The sequence below is a fragment of the Humulus lupulus genome, chromosome 8 (assembly GCF_963169125.1).
Source record: "Humulus lupulus chromosome 8, drHumLupu1.1, whole genome shotgun sequence".
Classification (NCBI taxonomy): Eukaryota; Viridiplantae; Streptophyta; class Magnoliopsida; order Rosales; family Cannabaceae; genus Humulus; species Humulus lupulus.
This window is the reverse complement of record NC_084800.1, coordinates 126,779,186-126,803,378: the sequence shown is the minus strand read 5'-3', so window position 1 is coordinate 126,803,378 and position 24,193 is coordinate 126,779,186. Positions and strand designations below refer to the sequence as shown.

The following is a 24,193-nucleotide window of genomic DNA, read 5'->3' as shown; positions in this document are numbered from 1 at the left end:
TTGGGCACACTATTATTTCTAAAAAAATAATTGAAAATGTTATTTTAGTATGTATATTTAATTCATAGGTCATTTTTAAATTAAAAGTTAAAATATAACAAAATCATCATCGCTCACTTCTTCATAGATGTATGACTCAAACATTAATTTATTTAATAATAAATCTAATATTATTTTTCTTAATTTATTTAATTGAAAACCTACTTTAGGTTTAACTCTCTGGTAGACTAATCTCTATCCAATCCAACAGAAATATGCCCTATAATTAGTGATGCACACAGGGTGGGGAATTGGCGGGGAGTGCTCCCCCGTCCTCGTTTATATTTTTAATCCCCATCTCCGCTCCATCCCCGCTTATTCCCCGTCGGGGGCGGAGTGGGGAATCCCCTATTGGGGCAGGGAATCCCCACGGGGAACCTATTTATTTAAAAAAAAATTAAATTAAAATTTTAAAATAAAAATCGTAAATTATATGTAAATTAAAATATTACACAATATTTATAATTTAAAATATTAAACATTATCCTAAATAAAATTTAAAATATTAAAAAAGTTACTACTATACTACAATAACAAATAAATAAATATATAAAATACATATAAAATATTACAAAAATATATAAAAATTTAAACGGCCCCGTCGAGGCAGGAAGTGCTATCACCGTCCCTGTCCCATTTAACATTCAGGGATTGAAAATTATCTCCGTCCCCGCTCCGTTCCCGCTCCGTTCCCCATTTAAACGAGTATTCTCCACCCCGTTAGGGCCTGTCCCCATCAGAAAAATGTGCATCACTACCAATAATATATTTCATATCCAAATCAACTATATATATATATATATATAGTCAATGGCTCCTTTTACGGGTCAAACGCACGCAATGCCTCATATTTGTGAAAGTAAACTCTTTGGTCTACAACGCTTGGATAAATGAGCTAGTTGATCAGTAGTCGAGACTTGGTATGTGGGTCAGTACAAGGAATCTTCCGTAGCTACCACTAGAAATACAGAACTTTCTATTATAATATACAATTAATGCATTATAAAAAGGAAATTGAGCAACCGGTAACCACTATATATAGAGTACATTATTAATAATTTAAGGTAGGAGAGAAGAGTTACACAATAGTTGATCAGAAGAGATCCGAAAAGAAATCCAGAATAATTAATTAGAAGATGGCAAAATCAGCAGCTTCCAAAATTGCGAGTCTTGTATTGAGAATCTTAACTATTGTTCTTCTCTTGATATCCCTCGTTGTGCTCTCCACCAATTCAAAAACTGTGGAAACCGACCTTGGTGTAGCGCAAATCAGATTTAAGGATATTCTTGCTTACCGGTAAGTACTATATATATATATATGATACATGTAATATAACTTGTTATTTATTTATTTATTTTTGAACTACCAAGTATATATTTGTGTTTTTTGCGCTATTTGTATATTTGTTTGGTGCTGTTAGCTAACTGATAATGAAATTTAAACGACAATAAACTCATATAATCATATTTTTATAGTTTAAATCAATAATATATACGTATATCATTAGAAAAATTTGTTTGCGGATTTTTGATATATATAGCAAAACTTTACACGACAAAACAAATGTAGTATGTGCGTTTTCATTTTTGTGTAAAACGCGTTAAACGTTCAAGGGAAAACGACCTGAAGTTTCTATAGTAACTTTTTCATTCCATTGAAAAGTAATGTTTAACGTTTATGAAATTACGACAATCTTTATATTGACTCGATCATGTTGTTTTTTTAACCGCATGCAGATACGTGCTTTTTACGATCGTGATAGGCGTTGCTTATTCCCTTTTGCAACTTGTATTTACAATCTTCGAGGTAATTAGAAGCAGTGAAGGCAACCTTGTATTTGACTTCTACGGTGACAAGGTATAGAATAGATACCATAAATTCATACATATATATATATATATATGTAAGGCAGCTAATTAAGTCTTAATTATTGAAGTAGTTAGAAAAACGTGTGCAGAAATTGTTTTTCGATAAGGATAAAACATTTTTTGAAATGATTTTTTTTGGGTACTTTTGGGCAGATTATATCGTATGTGCTAGCGACGGGTGCTGGATCAGGATTTGGTGTTACAAACGACATGAAGCAACTCTATGAATTGGGAAACTTCTTTGAAAAGTCGTATGCTTCCATCAGCCTCCTTTTCCTTGGATTTATCTGCACTGCCGTACTATCGGTGCTTTCTTCTTATGCGCTTCCTAAGCCAGTCTAGTATTATTGTAATAATTAGCATATACAAATGGAAAATTTGATCACACTTATTCTTTTTCTAGAAATATTTTGGAAAAAAAATGCAGTATGCTTTTGTGGGTAGTGTACCGATCAAATCGAATCCTTTGTTGCCAGGGTGGCATACGTAGTTGCAACATCCATGTAACTTTGTACTCGTGTTAGTTTTTTAAGGAAATATATATATATATATATATGACCTTTATTGCAAATTCTATATTTTGTTTAAGAATATGATAAATCAAATCCAAGTTAAGACAATGAGAAATAATTAGTAATATCATGCACACACTACAATAAATTGCACATTTTCAAATAACAGAAATATAGATTTTTACTTCAGTTTTATACTTAGTATAAAAAGAAACTTGAAGTAAAAGCTTTTAGCCAAATTTAATCAGTTTCATGTAGCAAGTAACTCCGCTGTCAAAAGACGGAGAGGCGGACTTATGTACTTGCACTAAGAAGCTCTAACTCTACCTGTTCTTTCTCTCGCCATCGTATCAATGGAACACAAACCTTCGTCTACATTAACTATTGCATCCACCTTTATTAAAATTTTGTCATCCGAGGGGGTCGTCGATCTTCCTTAACAACACAATCCTTGCACTACAAGAAAAATTGGTTTTAGAGGCGACTCTATTAGGGGCGACTATATGTCGCCCCTAATATTCTAAAAATCAAGGGCGACACATCATTAGTCGCCCCTGATATTGGTATAAGTCGTCCCTGATGTTGAGAGATTTTCGCCATTTGTGAAAATTATTAGGGGCGACACGTCGCCCCTAATATTATAGCATCAGGGGCGACACATCATTAGTCGCCCCTGATATTGGTATGAGTCGCCCCTGATGTTTTGAGATTTGTGAAAATTATTAGGGGCGACTATATGTCGCCCCTAATATTCTAGAATCAGGGGCGACACATCATTAGTCGCCCCTGATATTGGTAAGAGTCGCCCCTGATGTTTTGAAATTTGTTGTGAAAATTATTAGGGGCGACTAATGATGTGTCGCCCCTGATTCTAGAATATTAGGGGCGACTATATGTCGCCCCTAATAGTCTATAATCAGGGGTGACACATCATTAGTCGCCCCTGATATTGGTCTGAGTCGCCCCTGATGTTTTGAAATTTTTATGTCGCCCCTAATACTCTAGAATCAGGGGCGACACATCATTAGTTGCCCCTGGTATTGATCTCAGTCGCCCCTGATATTTTGAAATTTTTTCCACTTGTTAAAATTATTATAGAATATCGCCCCTGATACATTTTATCATTCTCCTCCACTGCATAAAACCTAATTACACAGCCATAGACCCTCATTTTCCTCTTTGCCTTATAGTTTCGATTTATTTATTGTCGCAGACCTCACCCTCACTCTCACTCTCGATCTCAGCCGCCGCACCGCCGCTGCACCCTCACCTTCACTCTCGATCTCAGCCTCATCGCCACCGTCGCCGCTGCACCCTCACCCTCACTATCACTCTCGATCTCAGCCTCACCGCCGCTGCACCCTCACTCTCGATCTCAGCCTCACCGCCACTGTCGCTGCACCCTCACCCTCACTCTCGATCTCAGCCAGCTGATTGTAGCCGCACCGCCACCGTCCCCGCACCCTCACTCTCACTCACTACTACAAAACTGGGCTTTCCCGACACCCAACCATGACAGTCAACTTTGTTGACTGTCGTAGTTGCTTAGTGTGACTCTACGCCGACCGTTAAAAACTGTAGGCATAGAGACCAACGCCGACAGCTAATAACTATCACCGTTGATTTTGACTGTCGCTATTGACTCCAACGCCGACAGTTAATTCGAGACCAATGCCGACAGTTAAAATGTGTCGCTATTGACCCCAACGCCAACAGTTAATTCTAGACCAATGCTAATACTAGATTAAAATTAAAAAGGAGTTTTAGTTTTAATAGCTAAAAACATAAAATGAAATAAATATCAATGATTGAATAACTAAGGATATAACGATATTAAAGAAATAGTCAAGAATTACTCTCCACCTTCAACAATCAATCTATCAACAATGATGAATAATATTCCCTATTCCCAATTAAACTATTAACCCCGCAGATAACACTTAAGCAGTCAATTATCCCAATTTGCCTAATATAATTAATTAAAGCTAAGTGCTCTTAATTAACCCTTTTTACCCCGCAATAAACTCATTACACTTTGTGGAAACAGGTTAATCTAGGCAACAAATTCATTAAGCATGCAATTCATTTAACCTAGGTTCTATTTCTCATCACAATTTGAATACCCGTCACAATACCTTAATTGCAATTTATCACTTTACTTAGAATCCTAAACTATTAGGTGAATAGAAATCCTAAGATGATAGTAGAACAATGCAAAACCTTAATTAGTGGCCATCTAAACAAGATTTTACAAGATCCATGACATTCAAATAGAAAAATAGAAGCAATTTAATATAAGGGAATAAAAAAAATAAAATTCATCAATGCATTCAAGATATCATGTCTAGGGTTTTGAAATAATCCTTAACTATAAAGAAAACTATTCCATAATAATATTTCATATTCATAAACATAAATATTCAATGAAAATAAAAGTGTTTTGAGAAGAATGAAAAACTAGATTAAAGAATATAGATGATGATGTTTTTTCATCCTCCTCTGCTGCTCTAGCCTCTAAAAATCGCAATCCAAAGTTATGATAAAAGTTAATCCTAATCCCTTTTATAGCCCCCAATAATTACATTTAAAATTTAAATTTTAAAGAAAAATTTGTCGCACGGCCGCGGCCACGGGTCATATTCTGGGTCATGTTCGCGCGGAGGTCGCGACCAGGAGATCATGTTGGCCGCGGCCAATCACTACTACAATCTAGACATCAGGCATCGGTCATGGTAGGTCAGTTCTGCAGAAACCGACTTAATATATGTTCATAAGTCGGTATTCAGGGAACCGACCTTTCATGTTAGTCAAAGAGAAGCATGGCGTCGGTTTTTAAGGAACCGACCTGCCATGCATAACATAAATTATCATTGATGATTTCTTGTCATAACATAAACTTTTTATGACTATATGTCGTTTTTAATCTTAACAAATAATTATTTGTGACTGAAAGTATTATACAGTAACAATTTGTCCTTGAGCAAAAATATATGTAGTCACAATAAATTATTATTTTTGTTGCTAATACTTTTAGCTACGGACTTTTAAATATATTTTTAGTCACAATTTTTATTGTAATTATGGAAACAATATTATTTATAGTGAAACTTACATATATGCCATCTTAAAATTTTAATTAAAGAGATAATTAATGTAATAATATAATTGCATATGTCATTCTACCTCGATCACTATCTTTTTCTACCAAAATATTTACAGGATTTATACTCTTATTTGTTGGCAATTAAGTTTCAAAAATTTTCACATTCCCACATATTGTAAACTTTCATTCACAATTTCGATTGATTTTATGCTACTCAAGATCAATATTAGTCGATCTACAATTCTATTAAAAAAATTGAGACCAACAATTGATTTATGAGTTGAGAATTTGAATATGAAATTGTCCTTTTTTTCAAAATTTTATTCAGGTAACCAGCAATGAGATAAATTATAACCGGTTACAACTTTTTCAAGTTTAAAACTTGTAACAGGTTACAAGTTTAAAACTCGTAACAGTTACAAGTTTAAAACTGGTAACAGGTTACAAGTTTGGGAAAACTTTTTTCTTTTGGTTTCAAAATCGTAACCAGCTACTACTCTTGAACTAAGAAAAATTTGTAACTAATTACTACTTTTATCGTTGTAATAAAGTAATTGTGATAGGATCTTACATATTTTGGAAGAAAAAAATTCAGATCCAAGATTTAACTATAAATAATATTGTTTCCATGATTATAATAAAATTTGTGACTAAAAATATATTTAAAAGTCCGTAGCTAAAAGTATTAGCAACAAAAATAATAATTTATTGTGACTAAATATATTTTTGCTCAAGGACAAATTGTTACTGTATAATACTTTCAGTCACAAATAATTATTTGTTAAGATTAAAAACGACATATAGTCATAAAAAATTTATGTTATGACAAGAAATCATCAATGATAGAACCGACCTATTATGCAACTTAGTAGGTACTTAGTAGGTCGGTTTTATAAACGGACCTACCATGCTATTTTCTTGATATGTTTTTTTTAAGTATACTAATTATTATTTATTAATTACCTTATATTGTATTTTTTTTAAATATAATATTATTTACAATTCGAAAAAAAAAACTTAAGAAAAAAAAATCAAATCTAAAAAAAATAACCAATTGCTATGGTACCTGGTTGCTTAGTCAGGTGTGAAAACAAAATCAAATCTAAACAAAAGAATCTAAATTAATCGCTATTGTAACTGGTTACACCTAGGTCTAAAAAAAATCTGATATGAATAAAATGAATCAGGCGTCATGGTACCTGGTCATTAAGCATGCAATCTATTTAACCTAGTAAAAGCATTACACTTTGTTGAAACAGGTTAATCTAGGCAACAAATTCATTAAGTATGCAATTCATTTAACCTAGGTTCTATTTCTCATCACAATTAGAATACCCGTCACAATACCTTAATTGCAATTTATCACTTTACTTAGAATCCTAAACTATTAGGTGAATAGAAATCCTAAGATGATAGTAGAACAATGCAAAACCTTAATTAGTGGTCATCTAAACAAGATTTTACAAGATCCATGACATTCAAATAGAAAGATAGAAGCAATTTAATATAAGGGAATAAAAAAAATAAAATTCATCAATGCATTCAAGATATCATGTCTAGGGTTTTGAAATAACCCTTAACTATAAAGAAAACTACTCCATAATCTTAAAATTTTAATTAAAGAGATAATTAATGTAATAATATAATTTCATATGTCATTCTACCTCGATCACTATCTTTTTCTACCAAAAAATTTACAGGATTTATACTCTTATTTGTTGGCAATTAAGTTTCAAAATTTTCCACATTCCCACATATTGTAAACTTTCATTCACAATTTCGATTGATTTTATGCTACTCAAGATCAATATTAGTCGATCTACAATTCTATTAAAAAAATTGAGACCAACAATTAATTTATTAGTTGAGAATTTGAATATGAAATTGTCCTTTTTTTCAAAATTTTATTCAGGTAACCAGCAATGAGATAAATTATAACCGGTTACAACCTTTTCAAGTTTAAAACTTGTAGCAGGTTACAAGTTTTAAAACTGGTAACAGGTTACAAGTTTAAAACTGGTAACAGGTTACAAGTTTGGGAAAACTTTTTTCTTTTGGTTTCAAAATCGTAACCAGCTACTACTCTTGAGCTAAGAAAAAGTTGTACTCGTTCCAAGTGGTTTCTTTCCGAAATATTCTTGGCGAATGTGGTGGGAGCCTTGACTGTTTCAAGGTCCCTGACTGACTGAGCGTATCCGGGTTCATGTTCGGGTATTGTTTTGGGCGTTTGGATGATACATTGTATACGCGAGCCCACTTACATGAGTTTGGGCCTTGTTGGCTAATTAGGCTAGCTCATTGGGCTGAGTGATTGCTTGTTGGATTCTTTTTTATTAAGGTCACTGATTTTGCCCACTACAGTTTGTCCCTCACTCTTTGGTATGGAATTCATTCTTTATCAAAGAGTAAAAAATAAATTAATTCTATCTTGTTTATCCAACTTCCCCATGGTTAGAGAAAATTATTAGAGTATGCCTTGACTCTATTTACACCTTTCAGTAATTATTCACGGGGGTCTCGCTCTAGTTTTGGGGGTTCGGGGGCGCAACGCGGCCCCCGAAAGGTATACGCGATTTACTTGCGACCGAGTGATGCACCGTAATATAAAATAAATGGAAAATGGTTGTAGGGATATTTTTGCTATTTCATTGTTATTATTATATTTCAGTATTTAATAAAAAAGAAATAAAACCCTAAATCGTTAATCTCCTCCACTCTCCTCGTTTCGTTTTTTGCATTTTTCAGTTTGAGATCTCTGCATCTTCGTTCCAAAATCGAAGAGGAGATTATTTCCCCAGCTTCTCTCCGCTCTCTGCATCGTCTCTAGTCCGCCAGCCTCCGACTCTGACGATCTTGGGGTTCTTAGTAGGCGTTCTCAGTTCGCCAGCCATCGACTTCGACGACAGTCGGCGTTCTCAGGTTGCCAGCCTCATACTTTGACGATCTTGGCCATTCTCAGCTTCACCTTCGATCACCGACGGGTCTGCTCACTCTTGGGTCTCTCTCCCTAACACCGACGGTCTGTGACTCCCTCTCGGCTCTCTCTCCAAACGGTCGACGACACCCTCTTGGCTACGAGTTGCTCTCTCTGCCGAAACACAGGTAACCCGAAACCCACCCAAGTTTTTGTTTGAGTTATGAGTTTTGAGGTTTTGGTTTTGAGAAGAGAGGAAAAGAATACACATGGAAATGCAAGTAACGGTTTTGGTTTCTCTAGCTATTATAAACATTTGAGCTTTCTCTGTGATCATTTTTTGGTTTGTTTTCTTTATTTTCTTATATATATATGTATATATTTGTTTATTTGGAAGATTGATTGTCTTCTGTTTGGCTGCTGAGAGAATTGAGGGAAAGTCAAGGAATGATTTTTCTGGGTTTTATGCTTCTTTCGGTTTGGGGTCTGGTATTTCAATCATTCAGCTTGAAGGTCTTTTTTATTCTTCCCCTTTTAATCTAGTCTTCAAGTCTTTAGATATTTGAGCTACCGTGTACATATTCTGTTCTAAGAATTTTTTGAATCATCGGCTATATGCATATTGAAGAAGGAAAGTTCATCGCTGCCTTCCTTTGTGTTTGTCTAGTCTGTCAGAGAATGGGTCTGGATTATTTGTTGAGACTTGCTATATATACTAAAGGGCCTTTGATATTTGCATTTATCTCTGATTTATTTTGCTGGACTATTGTGTTGAAAGATTCAAATATGCCTTAATTTTAGCTATTCCTAATTTTGGAATTTTTCTTGTTTTAGCATTTGATACTTTTACTCAGTCAAGGTTTTGTGAATTTTATACTGAGCATAAATTACAGATGTCTAGTAGTGAGTTTTTGTAGCTTTGTTGAAGGGTCTGATTCTTTTATTGGTCTTTTCTGTTGATTGCCTTTTGTGATATATCATTGAAAAATGAACCTGAGGTTTGAGTTTTGTATTTGTAAATTCAATGTGTTTTATTGAAGGAACCAAATCATAGTGTACAGTTTGTAAGTATTTAAATATGTATATATATACATATATATAGAGAGAGATAGAATATATGTAAGTAATGATGCTTATAACAACCTTTTAAATATATTGGATTTTAAAAGTTATATTTTTTACTTCTGATATGAGGTTTTTCAAATTAATTGATATAGTTCAGTGCACATTCATATTATATTGGAATTATATATATTTTACAGAAAAAGTTACATTGGATTACAAACTTAAGTGCACATTTACATTGGATTTTAATTTTATAGAAAAGTGCTAGAACATGTTAATTATTACATACAGGACAATATCAAATCTGGAAAATAGCATGTGAGACATAACTTCATTATTAAACATTCCCATAGTCACATGTATAAATCAGATAGTACTTTTCAGAATTTACTCATGCAATAACACGGCAATGCATTCAGAGTTGAATGGTAGTTCCAGTAGTAGTAGAAGCATGGTTTTCAGAGTTTATTACTAGATAATAAATATTATTATAGAGTGTCAGAAGACTAAGTTTTCTTTAACTAAACACAGTGATCTCTCTTGCAACTACCTCAATGGATCAATCCCCCCAAGCCTTTCTCGTGCACCCCTGCGCATTCTGTAAGTTACTTGTGCTCTCTTCTTATCAATTATTTATATCAATATCACAATGTATCTCTCAAATGTGTCATCATTTTTTAACTGTTGGCTGATTTGGTGCAGGAGTGTACTGGGAAACCGACTCAGTGGTTCCATTCCTCCAGAGATTGGTAACATTAGAACGCTCAGGGAGCTGTAAGTCTAATATATAAATGTGTAATATATAGTATGGTAGTGTCAAAATGTAAGAATTTTTTAGCAATAGTTTTCTGTCAATTCTTTTAAGGATCAATTTAATGTTTCTTCAAAATCTGTAGGACTCATATAGAAGCAAATATTTTAAACCACTTTGTCATATCAAGACTTTTTTATTTTCAACATATAACAAAAAAAAAAAGCAAAAAAATGTACAAGACAGAATGGTTAAGTATATATATTTATAACAACAACAAATAAATATACGACTTTACGTTCATTACCATATTTCTATGGTGACAAATTAAGCCAAAATACTCATAGTTGGCTTATAATTGTGTATTTATATATAAATATATATATACTCAATCAAGGTTTTGTGTATTTTATACTGAGCATAAATTACAGATGTCTATTAGTTTAATTTTGTACTTTTACTTAGTCAAGGTTTATGTTTGTTTATATTTAATTTTTTGGGTTGATTTTGTGTAGAAATTGAAGGAGTATCTATTGGAAATTTGGTCACTAGAGTATTTATAATTTTGTGGCATCAAGGTATTTATTTTTTAATTATGTTATTATTTTAATTAATATGTGAATGTGTGTACAAAGTAAGATTTGTTTAGTGATATATTTATATATGTGTATAAAATTGTAGCATGTTTTAGTATTTAAATTTGATTAATAATATGTATATTGTGAATGTTCTGGGAATTTTCTGAGTGTTTTTTGTAGGGTTTTAAATTTTTGGGATATGTTATAATAGAAATGTTATGCTGTCGAAATTTTGGTAGAGTTAGAGTACTAAATAAATAATAATATAATAAATAAAACATTGAATACTTAGAATTAACAAAATAAATTAAAACATTAGATAAATAATTTAATTTAATATTAATAATTTAAAAATAAAGTGAAAAATTATAATTTAATATTAACAAATTTAGTAATTTAAAAATAAATTAAAAGTTAGATAAATAATTTCAAAATAAATTACAAATTTATAATTTAATTTAATATTAACAAATTTTGTAATTAAAAAATAAATTTAAAAATTAGATAAATAATTTCAAAATAAATTAAAATTTTAGATAAATGAATTAAAAATTATAATTTTATTTAATAGTAACAAATTTAGTAATTTAAAAATAAATTAAATAATTAGATAAATAATTTAAAAATAATTTAACAGTTAGATAAATAATTTCAAAATAAATTACAAAATTTTAATTTTAATTTAATATTAACAAATTTAGTAATTAAAAAATTAGATAAATAATTTCAAAATAAATTAAAATTTTAGATAAATGAATTAAAAAATTATAATTTTATTTAATAGTAACAAATTTAGTAATTTAAAAATAAATTAAATAATTAGATAAATAATTTAAAAATAATTTAACAGTTAGATAAATAATTTCAAAATAAATTACAAAATTTTAATTTAATTTAATATTAACAAATTTAGTAATTAAAAAATAAATTAAAAAATTAGATAAATAATTTCAAAATAAATTAAAATTTTAGATAAATGAATTAAAAAATTATAATTTTATTTAATAGTAAAACATAAGATTTAATAAAACATTATAAGACATCATAAGATTATAATTACAAAATTATAATTTAATATCATAAGATTTTATAAGACATCATAAAACATCTAGTGTTAAAAAATATTTCTTTTTTTGTTGCTTTTCTTTGGTGATAAAATTTGATCACCAAAGATTGGATAGACGTTTTATATATTGTCACTTAGTGATAATGTTTTATTAATTATTTTCAATCACGAAAAGCCTTAGACCCGTTCGGTGAAGCTGAGTCAGTAAGAACTCTTAAATATGCTTCTCCGAATTATCCAGGACGGTATGTGTCCGCATGGATAGTTTGGATTTGTTGTGTACCTATAATTTGATCTAGTACTCATTTTATTGTTTCGTTAATAGAGATTTCAATATGTGTCTCCTTATTTGTTCTCGTAAGTGGGCAAACTTAATTTTAGTCTACCCACTTATGAGAACTATAGGGAGGTGCTGCCGAAATTTTTACATAAACGAAACAATTTTAAGAGTGTAGATTAAATTATATGTATACTACAAATCTGAATGGGATAGGTTCTTTACCCTTATAGAAGTGGAGTGAAAAGGTGGATTAGGGCACACACACACATAGTCAATAAGTTTTAATTATTGTTTATTCTTGTATCGTAGATGCCGATCGATAAGAGTTGGACGTCATTAAGGAAGCGTAACTGTGATGCTTATTGGAACGGTCTCCAAGCCTTCTTGAGAATGGCAAAAGAACACGTAGACTACGATGGGAGAATTTTATGCCCGTGTGTGAGGTGCCTGAATGTTAAACTACAAACTATAGATACAGTGGAGGCTCATGTCTTTGACAAGGGTTTTCAACAGAGTTATCAAAAGTGGGTTTACCACGGTGAGGTGGAAGCTAGTGTCGCCAATGAGGTAGTTGAGGAGAATGAAGATGTAGACGAGATGGTTGACGTCGTTGATGATTTCCTCTTACCGACAAATGCAGAGGAAGCAGATGGTGTGTCTGGCAGTCGAATAGGACAGTATTATGACGAGTTGTTCGACGAGATTGAAGCTGAGTTGTATCCGGGTTGTGATTGGATATCATCCTTAAACTTTTTGGCGAAGTTGATGCATTTGAAAGTTAGAGGGAAGTGGCCAAATAACTCTTTCGATGAATTGTTGAAGTTACTAAAATTTGCATTTCCGAAAGATAATAAAATTCCCCCAACACACTATGAGGCGAAAAAGAAGCTGAGTAAGTTAGGGTTGGGATATCAATCAATCCATGTTTGTAAATATGATTGTTCCTTATTTTATAATGAGCATGCAAGCAAAGATTCATGTCATGTGTGTGGGAGTAGCCGATGGGTCAATGAAAAGAAGAAGGGGAAAAAGGTTCCACACAAGGTGATGCGTTACTTTCCGTTGACTCCCAGATTAAAGCGAATGTACAGTTCAAGACATACAGCTAATGACATGTTATGGCATCATACTGGGAGATCAATAGAAGATGGGGTGATGCGTCATCCGGTTGACGGGTCTGCATGGAAAGACTTTGATGCCACCCATCCTAATTTTGCAAAAGATCCTAGAAATGTTCGTCTAGGCTTGGCTGCTGATGGGTTTAATCCTTTTGGCAACATGAGCTTATCATACAGCATGTAGCCTGTGATTTTGACGAACTACAATCTCCCCCCTTGGCTATGCATGAAGGAAGAGTATTTTATGCTAACTCTGCTTATTCCTGGGCCAAAATCACCGGGTAAAGACATGGATGTATTTCTAAGACCCTTGGTGGATGAGTTAAAACAATTGTGGATTAACGGAGTCGACACAAGAGATGGCACAAGGAATGAATTGTTCAAGATGCGTGCAGCCCTTCTGTGGACAATTAACGATTTCCCTGCTCGTAGTAGCTTGTCTGGTTGGAGCGGGCAAGGGTATAAAGCATGTCCAACGTGCAATGAAGACACCACTTCCATTCGAGTGATTGGTAAGACATCGTATGTCGATCATAGGCGATTCTTGAGGAGTAATCATAAGTATAGAAGGGACAAGGAATTTGATGGCAAAGTTGAGAAAAGAAATCCTCCACAACAGTTTACTTGTCAACAAGTTTTAGATCAAGTCAATGCTTTACCGCTTCAAGTGTCTGGTAAACATGAAAGATTTGGGGGGGTGAAGCGCAAGCGAGGTGCAGGGGAAAGTAATTGGAGGAAAAAAAGTATTTTCTATGAACTTGATTACTGGAGTTCAAATCAGTTAAAACACAACCTAGATGTGATGCATGTTGAGAAGAATGTGTGCGACAGCATCCTTGGGACTTTGTTAGATAATGATAAATCTAAGGACACCACTAACGCAAGACATGATTTAAAGAATATGGGGGTTAGGAAATCGTTGTGGATTTACGAGGATGCCAATAAAAGGTTAATGAAACCGCATGCTCCATACGTGTTCACTTTTGAACAGAGGCGAGATTTCTGTCAATTTTTGAAAGGAGTGAAGTTGCCCGATGGTTTTTGTTCTAATCTAAAGAAAAAAGTCACAGACAATGACTCAAACATTGTTGGGTTGAAGTCCCATGATTGTCATGTGATAATGCAACGATTACTTGCAGTAGGTGTTCGCAAGTTTTTACCAGAATCTATATCCACTACCATCACTGAATTGTGTAATTTCTTCAAACAATTGTGCTCTAGGACACTGAACGTTTCTGATATGGAGAAAGCTAAGGATGACTTGATTGTTATTTTATGCAAGATGGAGTTGATTTTCCCTCCAGCATTCTTTGACATAATGATCCATCTGGTTTTGCACTTGCCTGATGAAGCAATATTGGGAGGACCTGTATTTATGAGGTGGATGTATCCTTTTGAAAGATACATGAAAAAATTAAAAAACTATGTCAGGAATAAAGCTCGTCCTGAAGGATCTATAGCAGAAGGATATGTTGCAGATGAGGCTTTGACATTTTGTTCAATGTATTTCAAAGGTGTGGAAACAAAATTTAATCAGCCTGATCGAAACGAAGATGCACCGTATGTGAATTGACACCTCACAGTGTTTGAATCTCAATGTCGTCCTCTTAGTAAGGGAATTCCCGTGCCCCTCGATGAAAATACTCGGAATAAAGCTGAGTGGTTCATATTGGATAATTCTCCAGAAACTGAAGTGTATTTAGAGTAAGTACATAATTAATATTCATTTTATTCTTTGTTCAATCTACTCCTTAATTAACAATATTGACATTGTTAATTAATTAACAGGGAACACCTAACTGAGGTGCAACAAAGAGATATGGCTGCCAATCATAAATTGATACATAAGAAAGAGTTTCGTTCATGGTTTCATAAGAAGGTAACTTGTACTTAGCAAATTGCATACTACAAATTACATTCTCATTCTAATATATTTCTTTATTATTAGATATATGACTTGCACCAACTTGGGTCATTAGAGCATGCTGATGAATTACTAGCTTTAGCATCTGGGTCAGATCTATTGGCTTACTCCTACCAAGCATGTATAGTGAACGGAGTTCGATTTGTCTCATACAATCGAGATCAGAATCTGTAACGCCCTACTTCCTTAGAGCCGTTACTAAGTGAGTTTTTAAGACAAAACAATGTGCAATGAACTCGCTAACCGAGGTTTTGAAACAAAAGTGTGACTAGTTAAAAGTTAAGGCTGTAATCTCTGAAAATGCGTCGTTTCATTAAAACTTCTATTATTAAACATTTGGGATCCCAAAATAAGGTTTGAAAACTAATTACATCTTGAAATAAGGTTACAGTTGAGAAATCATAAAATCATAGGTTATTACAGCCATTTTTGAAGAAACCCCCAACCAAAGCAGTCGGGCAGGCCAAACATGTACGCGTCGCTTCACGCTCTCCGTACTCATGGTTGGTTGACTCAGTCCTTGCGACTACCTGCCACACGGAGCACCCGTGAGCCGAAGCCCAGCAAGAAAACCCAAATAACACATAACATATGCAAATCAAATAGCTAGCATAATTCACTGACACATAGGAAAAACCATCATAATAAACAAGTACGGCCATGCCGCCCCCAAGGCCTTACCAAAGCTTGGAGTTTCGGTTCTCACCGCGAGGATAACTCATGTATCCCTTGGGTCCCACCCTGAATATAAGCATCCCATGTGCTGTGTGTTACTTTCGGCCCCACGGCCGCCCCGGCCTACGCCGTACTCGGCCCCACGGCCGCCCCGGCCTACGCCGTACTCGGCCCTTGCCGTTCAATTCATCATAATCACACATATAGTACATTCAAAATAAACATTCACACACATCACGGTTCATTTAAGGTTAAGCATTTGCACGTAATACAATCCGGGGCCATGCCCTACAATCACACAGTGGGGCCATGCCCCAATCTCGGGTGTTACGGTTTTCTTACCTGTATTCCGTGCTTCCCGATGCACCACGATCACGAGCACAGTCCACTAGTACGAGCCCCTCCGAAATCCTAGTCACAACACACATAAAACACTTTCAATACTAACCAAGCCTAGAACCACTTCCCGGGACCAATCCCGCACTCCCGGGACCTCTAAATCCATAAAGCGAAGCATCGGAACCATCCCCCGAGTCCCCGGGCAAAAGCCCTAAAAACTCAACTTTTGGGCTGCCAAAATGGCCTAGGGCCGCGGCACACCCCTCAAGGGCCGCGGCGCCCAGAGCCCAAGCCCCCATCTTGAAGCCTCCTTGCGCCGCGGCGCCCAAGAACAGGGCCGCGGCGCTCATACGCGAACCCAGATTTCTGGGTTTTCTCTTGCATTTTCACCGAGCTAAAACCTTCCCAAATCATACCAAACCAATACCCAAACCCCAAAATCAATTTAAGACTTTAAATGGACCCTCTAACAACCCATAAACACTAGATTCAAGCTCAAAACACAATCACACTCACAAATCCACCCAATTGATTTCAACTTCAACAACTTAAACCCATAGGCCAAAAACACAAACCCAAACTTGAAAAACCCAAACCATACCTCAAAAATCTTAAAACCCAACAGATAAAACTCTTAAAATTGTCTAGGATCCTTACCTTTAAGTGGAGAATCCACCCTTTGCTTCCTTGAATCCATCTCCAAGTCTCCAAAATCAGCTCCTTCCCCTCTTCTTCTTTTCTTCTTCTAGCTTTTCTTTCTCTTTATTTTTAACAAAACCAAACAATAACCAAGCCCCCAAACCGTGTACCCCATATAACCCAGCTGCCATATATCAAATTCCCAGCCAAATGACCATTTTACCCCTCCTTGCCTATTCTTTCCCAACTAAACCTCAAGGGCACTTAAGTCCTTTTACTTCTATTTCATTTCTACCATTTTCTATCTAGAACTTGTTACTCTCAGCAGTAACTAATGGTTACCCAGGTTACTAAATCACCAATAACCATACCCGCTAAATCTTAATCTTAACCATAAAATTCCCAAAGTACCCCTAGGCTCCTCCCGAGCCGGGTATAGAAATCTCGTTGTGACTCTTAAGTTGACTAGCTCTCTAGGACCGTCTCGGCACGTGCATCACAACAATAACACCACACTCACGTGGTACAATTCACAGAATACAATTATCACATATATGCCCTCAGCGGGCTAAAATTACCAGTTTACCCCTATCATGCAAACGGGGTCCACATGCATATCATTTCATCTAACATGCATACTAACCACATAGTCATGCGCCTCAATGTTCAATTAGTCATATAACATGCTTTAAATCATAACCATGCATTTATCTCATAGAATCACACATAAATCCCATTATGCCCTCCAGGCATGCTAATCAAGACCCTTAAGCCTTATTAGCGAATTTGGGTCGTTACAGAATCGAATTACACAAAACAGTGGAGTGTGTGTTGCTGGAACAGAAGGTTTTAACTATTATGGGCAACTTGAAGAAATACTCCAGCTGTCTTTTACTGGTTCTTATTCGATGGTATTATTTCGATGTAAATGGTTCAATACAGATTCGAAAAAAAAGAAAACCATCACTGTAAATAATATTACTAGTATCAATGTTAGCGGTGAATGGTATAAAGATGAACCGTTCATACTAGCTAGTCAAGCAAAACAAGTATTCTACATCGATGATCTCGTTAGAGGACGAGATTGGAAAGTTGTCCAAGAAGTGAATCATCAGCAAGTTTGGGACTTTCCAGATGCTTCAGATATGATTGCTGATGTTGATGTTGTACATGACACCAACTCATCGAATTTTGTTTTGACTGTGGATCTCGGAGAGTTGGTTGTTCAGCAATCTGATGTACCAGCGACTCAAGTCAACACGGCCCATCGACCTTCTTTAGTTGTTCAAGAAGATGATGGATTTATTAATGACAATGAAGATGATATGGCAGACAGTGTAGAAGAAGCAGAAGATGAGGATGAATTAATTGTCGACCTTAGTGATGATAATACTGATGATGTGTGCCCGATAGATGTTGATGTAATTAGTGAGGATAGTGACTATTCTACTTAGTTTTGTATCTAGTGTTCAATGTATTATACATATTGAGAAATAAAAAGTTCATTTCCAAATAGCATGTTTCAAATTACCTAATCAATTGAAATAATACTCAATAAATTAATTATAAATAATAATTAAATATTAAAATAGATAGGTTAAATTACTGTCGTGTTAGTAGATGTCAGCAGATGTGGCTAGAGCTCACGGTGGAGACGCTGGTGGTGATCCTCCACTGGATCCTACTAGGATCCCGACTACATGCGACTCAGGTAATTTTTTTGTTATTTTATTTACACATATGTTTATCATGTATATACTAATATTCTATGTATTATTAATAAAAAAAAATACAGGAATCCCAATTAAGAGAAAGGGTCGTGGCGCAGCTATTGGAAAAGATCTAGAGGAGAGGCGGCGTAAAAATGGAAAACCACTGGAAGTAACGTTTTGCCCACAAACGTACAAGGTTGTTGGGGGCGAGCACGCTGCTTTTGTCCGCCTTGTGGGAACCCAAATTAAAACGAAAGTTCCCGAACATTACGGTTCATGGGAATTAGTGCCTCAACAATACAAGGATCAGGTCCTTGCCATAATTCAGGTAAAAATAGTATTAAATATATTTTTTTAAAATTTGTCTTTAATATAGTACATATATTATTAATATGTTTAATTTTCAATTTAGTACTATTATCAAATAGCGGGCCGCGAGGATTTCTTAAAGTGTTTAAATGGTATCGATCGAGAGATGAAAGACCGATACCGCAATAGGAAAACACTAAGACACGAACACTTTGAGAAATACTACAATGGACCGGAGGATTGGGATAAGGTTCTAAACAACCCAACCAATGATGTTAACAAGGAGGAGTGGAAGCAGATTTGTCAGTTATTTACAAGTGCACAATTTATTGCGCGCTCCATAAAGAATAAGGAAAATCGGAAGAAACAAAAGTATTCTACAACACAGGGTACAAAATCGCTGGCAGCCATCCGTTTTGAAAAAGTAAGTAAAAGATAAAATATTATCAAAATTATGTTATTTTAAATTATATGTTCTCTAACATTTTGGTTATATTTTTTAGACGAACCCGGACCTCATTGAGTCATGGAAGGATTATCATTGGAAGAAATCAAAAAATGATTTCGTGAACGATGATGCTCGCCAAGATTATGTAAGTTTGAATTATATTTTTTAATATTAATAGAGTTATATTTAATGTTAGTGTCTAACATTTTTTGAAAACAGGAAAAACTGAAGGCTGATTTTGAGTTATGAACTCAGCAAACATCCACTGATGCTTCTAATAATGATAGTCCGTCATCAGTTGATCAGGAGGAGGTGCTACAAGAAGTATTAGGCCAAAGGCGTGGACATGAGCGAGGAGTGGGCCGCAAATTGAAGGGGTCGGGGTCGAGGTCGAGGTCATCATCTACCCAACACTCTCACTTCAGCGAGTCTCAAGTTCCTCCTCATCATTCAAGAGAATATATAGAAAATCTGGAGAATAATTTACAGAAATTGACTGATCAAGTTAATTTCTTAACTCAATATTTTGTACCTTCATTTCGTCCACCAAACGTTCAGATGCCGCATGTGCCTGATAGTGACAATACTTCTAGGGCTTCGTCTTCTCAACCTCCAGCTCCAACTCATCCTTCTATGTACGGGGCAGCGCCGTCTTATCATATGGTACCTCCATATATGTACGGAACAACACCTTATCCGTGTCCGATTCCACCGTCCTCCCAGCCATCGTATCCCTACATGTATGGAGCTGGATCGTCCACATTACCTCCCCAATATCCTTGGCCGATGCCGCCAACGCAGCAATCACAACTACCGCAACAACCACAACAAGAAGACAATAGGGAGGAGGACAAGGCAACTGACTTAGGAGACTAAGTTTATATTTTTATTAATTATTGTTTAATTTTATGAATATTTGTTATGTTAATGTATTATGAATATTTACAATTGTTATTTTAATATACTAATTTGAATATTTAATATAATATTTTTATTTTTAATATATTTGTTTTTAATTAATTAAATTTTAAATAAATATTTCGATAAATAATTATCTAAAATTTTATTTAATTAATTTTATTATTTTTTTATAAATAGAGTAGTATTAGGGGCGACATTGTCGCCCCTGGTAATATGCCACGTGTACAATTTGGGGTGACAGAATATAGTATTAGGGGCGACTTGTCGCCCCTAATAATATTTAATTAATTAATTTCATTATTTTTTTATAAATAAAGTAGTATTAGGGGCGACATTGTCGCCCCTGATAATATGCCACGTGCATTATTTAGGGCGACAGAGTATACTATTAGGGGCGACATGTCGCCCCTAATAATATACCACGTGTAAGCATTTGGGGCGACAGATTATAGTATTAGGGGCGACATATCGACAAAAATAATTCAAAATTTTCAAATTTTTGAGGCGAAATTTCAACTTTTAGGGGCGACCCTATAGTCGCCCCTAATGTACCCTTCAGGGACATTTTTCTACGGGCGACTAATCAGGGGCGACAAGTCACCCCTGATACATATTAGGGGCGACATGCGTCGCCCCTAAAAGTCATTTTTGTTGTAGTGTTGTCATGTACTTTTCTCATGATTTTGGAAAAACCACTATCCTTCCAACACTACTTCATATTCAGGCACCACCATAAGCATGCAGGACATGTACATCTTCAACTTTCCTTCCATCGCTACACTTGAAACAAAAGTATAGATGGAAGAACATTCCTAGAAAAGAAAAAAAAAAGCATTGTTAGTCGGAAACCAAAAGTGATCAGTGTTCCATACGGACAATATACTTCTATCCCTAGAAAAATGTCATATAATCTTATTTTCATGTTCCATAGATCCCACGTGTATACTCAAATTCAACATTGCATCCTCCTCGTCAAAAGAAATTATTAATGAAATCAACATCTCAATCCCAAAAACCACGCCTAAGATCAATCACTCTAGATCATCAGGTAAAAAAAGCTTGTCATTTTTTTTAACTTCTCAGTCTTGAAATCCATTGGTGTTCTAAAACTTTAACATATTTTCATCTGACCCAATCCGCCATATATAACCTTTCAACACTATAAGTCTTCCCCATTCAACACTATAAGTCTTCCCCATGAAAGACTTCTCCTTGTAAAAGATGGTTGGGAACCCAAATTAAGAACATTATTATTCGAATGAGAATTGCTAAGGGCACCACTGGTGCCCAACACCAGAAGGAGGTGGCATATTGATGTTGCAATCTAATATCGAGTCCCACATATTTGAATTAAAATGTATTTTGAGGTATCGCTAATCAACTATGGAGTACTAAATAGCAACACTCTATTTGAATAGTAACAAGCTTTAAATTGGTAGAATATTTTATTAAATTAATTAGAGTTACCAAAAACCATAATTCTAATTAATTATGATTAAAATCAATGTTGGGATTAATAAACAAGCGTTTAAGGTAGTTAGCTAATATTGAGTTACCCAATATTTCATATCCTATTGATTGTCAAATATTCTGACATCAATTGTGCCAGAAACCTTTGAAAGATCTCACCTATATAAATATAGGGTTTTGGTCCCCAAGTTCAACAGTCATTCTCATACTTCATCTAATGAGCTAGTGAGAGCTTGGATGTCTGTTACCCTCTGCAATACTCTTTTCATTCTTTTTTGCAGATATAAAACTTTTAGATCCAAGTTATTATCAAATCAATGGCTGGAGGTATACTTTATCGATCTGTTTTATTTTGTAACAATCCTATACATTTTATTATGAATATTAGGATTGTTAATGCATCTAAATATAAATTACCTAACATTTGATATCAAGAGCTATGTTTACCTCTCGCTTGATTTTATTATACGCATAAATATATATAAATATATATTTGCATAATATGTATATATGTATCTATAATGGTCGTGTACTCAAAATTTTTTGTTTAGATTGTTTTACTGCATATTGTTGTTAGGATTGTTATAGTTAATCAATTTCTAACCTATTTGTGCATTAAGACTAAAGCATAAATTGTATAAATGTGTTAAAAACTTTGAGTTATGACCCATTGTTCATTTATTTTATTTTATTTTTGTTTGTATTCTGTTTTTATTGCATAATAATTGGACGAGAGAAATGCTTTTAGTTATTTGTTTCTTGAATTCGTGAGCAATGAAAACATGTATATGAATATATATAAATAAATTTTTTTTACTCACATTCAGAAAAATAGATAGATGTTGGTTCTCTAGAAAAATAAATGAAAAAAAAAAACAAACTAACATAATGGAATAATAAAAACAAATACAAATTAAAAAAAAAGAATGCATGAAAAATAAAACTAGGAGTGTTGGAATTTACTAACCTGGATAAATAGGATCATAAAGAAGTATTTCATCTACTTTTGGTGTTTTTAATTCTAAAAATAGTTTTAACCTTTGCCCATTTACTTTAAAAAACATTACCAGTTTTAGACTTTTCAATTTCAATAGCTCCATGAGGAAAAACAATATGAACAATAAATTGACTAGAACATCTTGAACGTAATTTATCTGGAAACAAATGCAGACGAGAGTTGTACAAAAGAACTTTCTGATCTAGAAATAATTCTTTTCTTAATATGTTCTTATCATGATATAGTTTTGTACACTCTTTATAGCTTTTTGCATAGTAATAGGCATCATTAATCCTCAGTTCCTCCAACTCATTCAGATGAAGCTTTCTTTGATTACTTGCTTTTTCTAGAGCAAAACTCAATTGTTTAATTGCCCAATAGGCTCTATGTGCTAACTCAACATGCATATGACATGTCTTCCCATACACAAGTCTGTAGGGTGACATTACAATTGGAGTTTTGTACATTGTACGATATGCCCATAAAGCATCAATTAATCCCAAAGACCAACCTTTCCTAGTTGAGTTCACTGTTTTTTCTAGGGTGTGCTTGATTGCCCTATTGGATATTTCAACTTGACCATTAGTTTGTGGATGATAGGGTGTGGTGACTTTATGTGTAATACCATATTGTTTCATCAAATGTTAAAATGTCTTATACAAAAATGTGTACCTCCATCACTAATGATAGCACGGGGTGTACCAAAATGGGAACAAATATTTTCTTTCAAGAAACGAAGCACCACTTTGTGGTCATTTGTGTGACATGCAACAAATTCAACCCATTTAGACACACATCAACCCCAACAAGAATATACAAATTATCAAAAGAGTTAGGAAATGGTTCCATAAAATCAATACCCCAAACATCAAAGATATCAATAATAAGAATAGGGTTTAAAGGCATCATATTTCTTCTAGACAGACTTCCTAAAATTTGACAATGTTCACATGATTTATAGTATATATATGTATCACGAAAAATTGTGGGCCAATAAAATCCACATTGTAAATTTTTTGCAGCAGTCTATTTACCACTAAAATGGCCTCCACAAGCATGATTATGACAAAAAGATATGATTTTAGATTGATCACAATTTGGAATACATCTACGTACAATCTGACCAGGACAATATTTATACAAGTATGGATCATCCCAAATAAAAATTTTCACCTCAAAATAAAATTTTGATTTATCTTGTTTGGACCAATCGGATGGTATACTTCACTAGTAACTATATAATTAGCAATATCAACATACCAATGTAGAGAAGAAACATACATCAAATTGTCATAAGGAATTTTTTTTGTTATATGGGTAGACTCTTCAATAGTTTCAATAATTAACCTAGATAAGTGATAAGCTATCAGACCCCTTTTTGTCATGAATTTCTAGATCAAACTCTTGTAAAAGAGGTATCCAACAAATTAAATGATCTTTTGCATCTTTCTTTGACAAGAGATG

At 34.1% G+C, this 24,193-nt stretch overlaps 2 protein-coding genes across 4 annotated transcripts; both read left to right on the top strand.

Moving 5' to 3' along the window:
- The first annotated feature begins 1,094 nt into the window (after window positions 1-1,094).
- On the top strand, window positions 1,095-2,479 carry LOC133794135 (CASP-like protein 4D1). The gene is made up of 3 exons (XM_062231334.1): window positions 1,095-1,336; window positions 1,777-1,897; window positions 2,062-2,479. The coding sequence occupies exons 1-3, from the start codon at window positions 1,176-1,178 to the stop codon at window positions 2,248-2,250; spliced, it is 471 nt and encodes a 156-aa protein (XP_062087318.1). The 5' UTR covers window positions 1,095-1,175; the 3' UTR covers window positions 2,251-2,479.
- An 11,005-nt stretch (window positions 2,480-13,484) lies between these two features.
- LOC133798422 (uncharacterized) lies at window positions 13,485-15,380 on the top strand. Of its 3 annotated transcripts, XM_062236697.1 has the most exons (3): window positions 13,485-14,999; window positions 15,084-15,174; window positions 15,244-15,380. In XM_062236697.1, the coding sequence occupies exon 1, from the start codon at window positions 13,522-13,524 to the stop codon at window positions 14,866-14,868; it is 1,347 nt and encodes a 448-aa protein (XP_062092681.1). In that variant the 5' UTR covers window positions 13,485-13,521; the 3' UTR covers window positions 14,869-14,999; window positions 15,084-15,174; window positions 15,244-15,380. The 3 variants fall into 3 exon arrangements, with proteins under 3 accessions (XP_062092681.1, XP_062092680.1, XP_062092679.1); XM_062236696.1 differs by having other exon boundaries at window positions 15,084-15,380; XM_062236695.1 differs by having other exon boundaries at window positions 13,485-15,174.
- The last annotated feature ends 8,813 nt before the right edge of the window (window positions 15,381-24,193 follow it).